Source organism: Vairimorpha ceranae (assembly GCF_000988165.1).
Source record: "Vairimorpha ceranae strain PA08 1199 chromosome Unknown NODE_171, whole genome shotgun sequence".
Taxonomy (NCBI): domain Eukaryota; kingdom Fungi; phylum Microsporidia; family Nosematidae; genus Vairimorpha; species Vairimorpha ceranae.
Window position 1 is genome coordinate 1 of NW_020169466.1, and position 5377 is coordinate 5377.

At 27.9% G+C, this 5377-nt stretch overlaps 3 protein-coding genes across 3 annotated transcripts; all 3 read right to left on the reverse strand.

Moving 5' to 3' along the window:
- Positions 1-884: 884 nt before the first annotated feature.
- Positions 885-1265, reverse strand: AAJ76_1710001265 (hypothetical protein; the record flags this gene model as incomplete). Its single annotated transcript, XM_024474241.1, has 1 exon — positions 885-1265. One exon carries the CDS (start codon positions 1263-1265, stop codon positions 885-887), a length of 381 nt encoding a protein of 126 aa, XP_024329670.1.
- Positions 1266-2446: 1181 nt separating this feature from the next.
- On the reverse strand, positions 2447-2584 carry AAJ76_1710002584 (hypothetical protein; the record flags this gene model as incomplete). Its single annotated transcript, XM_024474242.1, has 1 exon — positions 2447-2584. One exon carries the CDS (start codon positions 2582-2584, stop codon positions 2447-2449), a length of 138 nt encoding a protein of 45 aa, XP_024329671.1.
- Positions 2585-5251: 2667 nt separating this feature from the next.
- Positions 5252-5377, reverse strand: AAJ76_1710005377 (hypothetical protein; the record flags this gene model as incomplete). The annotated part of the gene is made up of 1 exon (XM_024474243.1): positions 5252-5377. A coding segment is annotated over one exon (126 nt), but the record flags the coding sequence as incomplete, so codon positions are not given.

Here is a 5377-nt window from a genome sequence, read left to right on the forward strand (position 1 = left end):
CTAAATATGGTGCATTTACCTTGTAATTTGATTGTACTAAACATATTTTTTACAAAAATCAGAGGGATATGAATTGCAAAAAGCCCACGAAACAAAAACATTGCGAGGTGCATTATAGGGGATATTTTTTTACTAAAATCTGCAATTTTTTGCAAATATTTCAGCCAATCATTGTATAATTTATTCTTTTTTTTGTGTTTATATATAAATAAATCATTTTATAAATTATTAATTGCGAAAAAAAATCAGATATTTATTTATAATGTAGTTAAGTGTAAACTTTTATAATCGTATAAATATTTTATATATATTGATTTGGTTTGCAAAAACTTTTTTAGGCAGATTTAACAAGGGGCAAAAGAAATTTATTTTTAGCGTTTCTTTTTCAATTTTTATTGCAGAAAATTATCTGTAAGAAGACATAAATTAAAAAAAATGCCAAACATAATTAAATTAAACATTTTATAAGAATTTCAGTGGTAATGGAGTTTCATTTCTAACAATTATATATCTAGAAAGAAATCAAACAACAAGTCTTTCTTTCCTACTCCTATTAGGTATAGAGGCTGTTAATGAACGCCAGTTTTTCTCTATTGTGTTAGTATGAACACCTGTTTTTTGATCTCTAAAAGTTACTGAATGATTTACCATGTGGTATTTTTAAAAATGTAACCCCAAATTAAAATAAGCTTTTCACATATCTGAATATATTGTGGATTCAGTATTAACGTGTTTAAATAATAAAGGAATTAAGGTCTGCCTATCAAATTTTTTAATAGAATAAAAATTATTTTTTTATCGGTGGCACATTTTAACATACCAAAACCCTTTTACAGGCTTTCCCCTGTTATATTTATCTTTTCCTATTTTTGATTCATCAGTTTCTACAACGATGTTGTTTCCTCAATAATTTGTTTTACGTCTTTAAAATAACGCTCATAAATATTAAAGATCTGCAGTTTATTTATAGTATTGACTATATTTTGTTTACTGCAGCCTAATATGTGCGCCATTAGACCACAAGAAGCACCTGTAAACCATAATTTAATTATCTTAGGCAATAAAATATTGTTAAGATGTGCGTGTTTGAAAAAGGTGCTTTTCCAGATAGTAAATAACAATCTGCATCTTTTCCATTTGCGTCGCAAAAAAGCATCATCGGAACATTCTATTTGAGTATCAGATGAACAACGAGGACATTTTCGCCTTTGTTTCGACAATTTAACTTGAAAGTACAAATTTTGTATTTCTTCGTTTGTCATCATAATTCTTCTTATTTTTAAAGAAGGGCTAAAAAAAATTTTTTTTGCCCCCTGTAAAATCTGCCTAGTAAAGCTATTTTTAGCCAAATGTTTTATTTTAATTAAACAATTTTTTCGTTAAAGCTGACTATGCGTGTATTTGTGCAATTTGATATATAAATCAAATAAAGTTTATGGGTTGGTATTAATTATACGCTGTTTTGAAAATTGATGAAAAATACAAAAATCAATCTATTTAATAATTTTAGCAATTTGTTCGTCCTCTTCTGCTTATAAATATAATACATCCAAATAATTTGTACCAATTACTCAAATGCTGCTTTTGCAATAGACCATTTTTTTTCTTAAAAATTACTTTAATTTAGACCACAGACCTTCTATAGGTTGTGTGTGTACAAAAGAACACAAGGGGTCAAAAAATAAATCGAAAAATTTTTCGTTTCATTAACATAATTCGGCACGGTGGATAAATTTAAAGTTTTAAGTAGAGCATTGTATGCACGTCAATCATCTATTACTATAGCATTCCAGACAAAACATTTTTAAAGTTAATTGCGCAATAGTAGCTGCGATTCTATTTTCTACAGATAAAATAAAGTATCTTTTTGATCCCCTTTCAATACCTTTTATGTAACTGTCTCAATTAAAGAATTTATTAACTGAACCTATCCCTTCCTTAGGGCAGCAATATTTGTGGTTTTAACAGCCAATCATCTTGCTCCAAATTTCGCTCACTTAGTGACCATTAGAATGGCCACGATAGCATCATTCCCTATTTCTAATTCTTCCCCGGTTATATTACCTTTTAAAAACGATCTCGTAAATTTATACAAACTTTGGCAACCCTTGCTAGTCTAGCCCGCCTATTCTAATTGTTTGGGCAGCCACATATTCACAAATACATTCCATAAAAGATCGGCTGTTTACAGTCGTACATTAAGTTCATATGCAATATCTACGAAAATTAGTCTAGAAAGGTAACTATAGATAGCTTTGAAAATGGTTTTTAAACCAATCTTAAATAAATCAAAAAAGCTATCTGTTTTTAATGAACATGTGTGCATATACAACCCTTTTAAGACCTAATTGTAGCCATCTTGTGCACTTTTACGCTTTACATATCACATTCAAGACCGCCTTTGACACTCGCTACATATCATAATATTAGCAAAAAGCACCAATTTTCAAAGTGTTACATTGAATGTGGTAGCATCTGTAAACCTGTTGTCAATGAAGACTTCATTAATTCTAACAACTAAGATACTCTCACTGTTACATATTCTCTCTGCATCAATGATTTCAGTTTTCACTTTTCTAGTCATTGGGGACTAAAAAAATTTTTTTTCAAAAACAGAGTATAATTAACACCAACAGACGATTTACCTCCGCTCAGGACAATTTTACATTTTTTGCTAACATTTATACTAGTGCTTCAATTCCTGCATCATAATTAGAATTTTTAAAAATTTAACTTGCCCATTTAAAAATATACATTTATATTTGTTAATAACTTTTTCAAGTTGTCTATAGTTTTGGTCCTATATCAGCAAAATTTCCGACTTTTTTGATTTAATCAGTAAAAAAATACTTTCATTTCATAAAATTTTATAATCCTGTAGTGTATAAATATAACGAAATGTTCGCGACTTTGTTTCTATACTTTTTTAATCATTTCAACAGCATCTTCCTTAACATTAGATTTCCCTCTCTACACATCAAAATAATATTATCAAAAACCAACATTCAAGTTCATCCAAAACAAAAATTGAATTATAATTAGAAATAAATAAGTAAAAATCTTATTAAATCTTGGATCAGATCTTCTCAGTTCCCCACCAAGGGGCTGGGAGGATCTGTTATATCATATCAATTTTTTAACCCTTAAATTGATAAGAGAAACAGAATTATATCTAATAATTAAAGCAGATGCAAACGAAATTTTAAGTTTATTGTTTGGATGAAGTTTAATGAAAGATGAACAAACTTTTGGGTTTTGCCATAAAAATATGCGCCTCGTGCATAATTTTGAAATTCTTGATAAGTTTAATATAGATGCTGCTTTTATGATTTTCAACATTATCAGACAACCATTTTTCTACGGTTCAATTCTTGGCTCTACTTTTTTAAAACTGATATTAAAATAATACTAAAACAAATTATTACTATTCGTATGGTGATAATTATTCTAAAATTATTGAACATTTAGGCATTGAGAAAGCTTCTTTAATCAAGCTACAAAACATTATCAACGAACAAATTGTGATATTTTTCATTGATAATTCCATTAAATCGAGAGGTCATAATATTATTGTGCAAATAGATGAAACCAAGCTAAGTTGTAATGTGAAGAATCAAGAGGTAAATTTCACAGACCTGTTGGTGTTTCTATATCGTAGATACATCACTTAAACCTGCATTCGATATGCTACTATTGTAGAATCTAGATCTGCAAATGTTCTTATTCCTATAATAAATTCTATTGTTAAGGCCGGAGGCATTATACACTCCAATGAATGGAAAGCTTATAGAAGCCTATCCGGCTCAGATGATTATGACAATTACACTGTTTGTTATAGATACAAATTTTAGATCCTATTACTGGCCTGCATACTCAGCGTGTACAGCGGTGGCAAAAAAGGAATATTAAAATAATATAGTAATCATACATTTTATACCCACAACCTTTAGTTTTTTACTTTATAAAAAATTATAAAATACTTTGCAACAATTAACATTGTTCTTTTAAAGCTTTTTTTGGTATTGACAGAAAAATTTTTATTTTAGGTAGCAAAAAAAAGTTATATTTTTTAGTAAACAAATTTCATTTAAGACTATAAAAAGCTTTATTTTTATTCCCTATGGCACAAAATTATCTTTAAGTAAAAATTTTAAATTAAGGCTTACTTTAAAAGGGCACAAAACAAACAGAAATGCAAAAAAGGATCTCGATGAGCCGGTCAGCAGTGTCTAAACTTAAGAAAACTATAACAAAACAGACAAAAAAAGCAGATTCTAATACCTTCATTATTTAATATTAATGATTTATCCTATTTGAAAAAAAAATAAATTCAGATTTACAAATTTGCAGTATTAAGCTTGCTTTATAATATAAAAGAGAAACTAAAAAAAAAATCTGTTCAATGTATAAGAGATAATTTGTGTAAATTGGGATCACATGATAGGATTGCAAGTAAAAAACCATTTTTGTCTAAAAAGCATATTTTGAAAAGAAAACGTTGGGCAAGCAAACATGCTTGCTACTCTGATCAAAGATGGAATAAGGTTATTTCTAGTGAAAAAACAAAAATAAACTTTTTTTTGATCTGATGAAAGAGTTTATGTGCGAAGAAAGTTGGCCAAAGATATAATAAAAAAATTTAAACCCGAAAGTAAGACATAAAGGCTGTAGTAACGTTTGGACATGTTTTTCGAGTGTAGGTGTCTGAAAAATATGTAATATTGATGGATAAATGAATAGCGAAGCATACTGTAGAATTTAAACAATTATTTTGAGGCTTTCGCTTAAAAATTTTATTTTATAGTAAGATAATTATCTAAAACATACGAGTAAATGTAATAGAAATTATTTGAGAGAATTTAAATTTAACTTTAGATTGGCTTACACAATCTCTCGACATAAATTCTATAGAAAAATTGTGGCATATTCGTAAGATAGAAGTAGGAAAAAAGACCAAAAAATATAAATAAGTTAAAGAAATGCGTTGAAGAGAAATAAATTAAAATAGATGTAGATGTGTGTAAAAAGTTAGTAAAGAGCATACACAGCAGATTCAACTAATTATTAAGGGCAAAAGGCGACATACTAAATTTTAAATAAAAATACTTTTTTTTTGCCAGCTTTTTTTTCATTTAACTAATATAAGCATTGTGTTTGCGTAATAAATAAATACACTGCTTATTAGTAATAAATGTTTATACGCTTTTAACAAAAGCAAATTTGTCATATTATAAAATTTGTTATTGCAAATTTAAATATTTCTTTTTTTGCCACTACCGTACAATCCTTTTTTTATAATAGCACATTGTCTTAGAATAGGATTATTAACGATGCTTAAACAATCGATACGAATGTTAAACCTTTTTGCTGTAAAAGC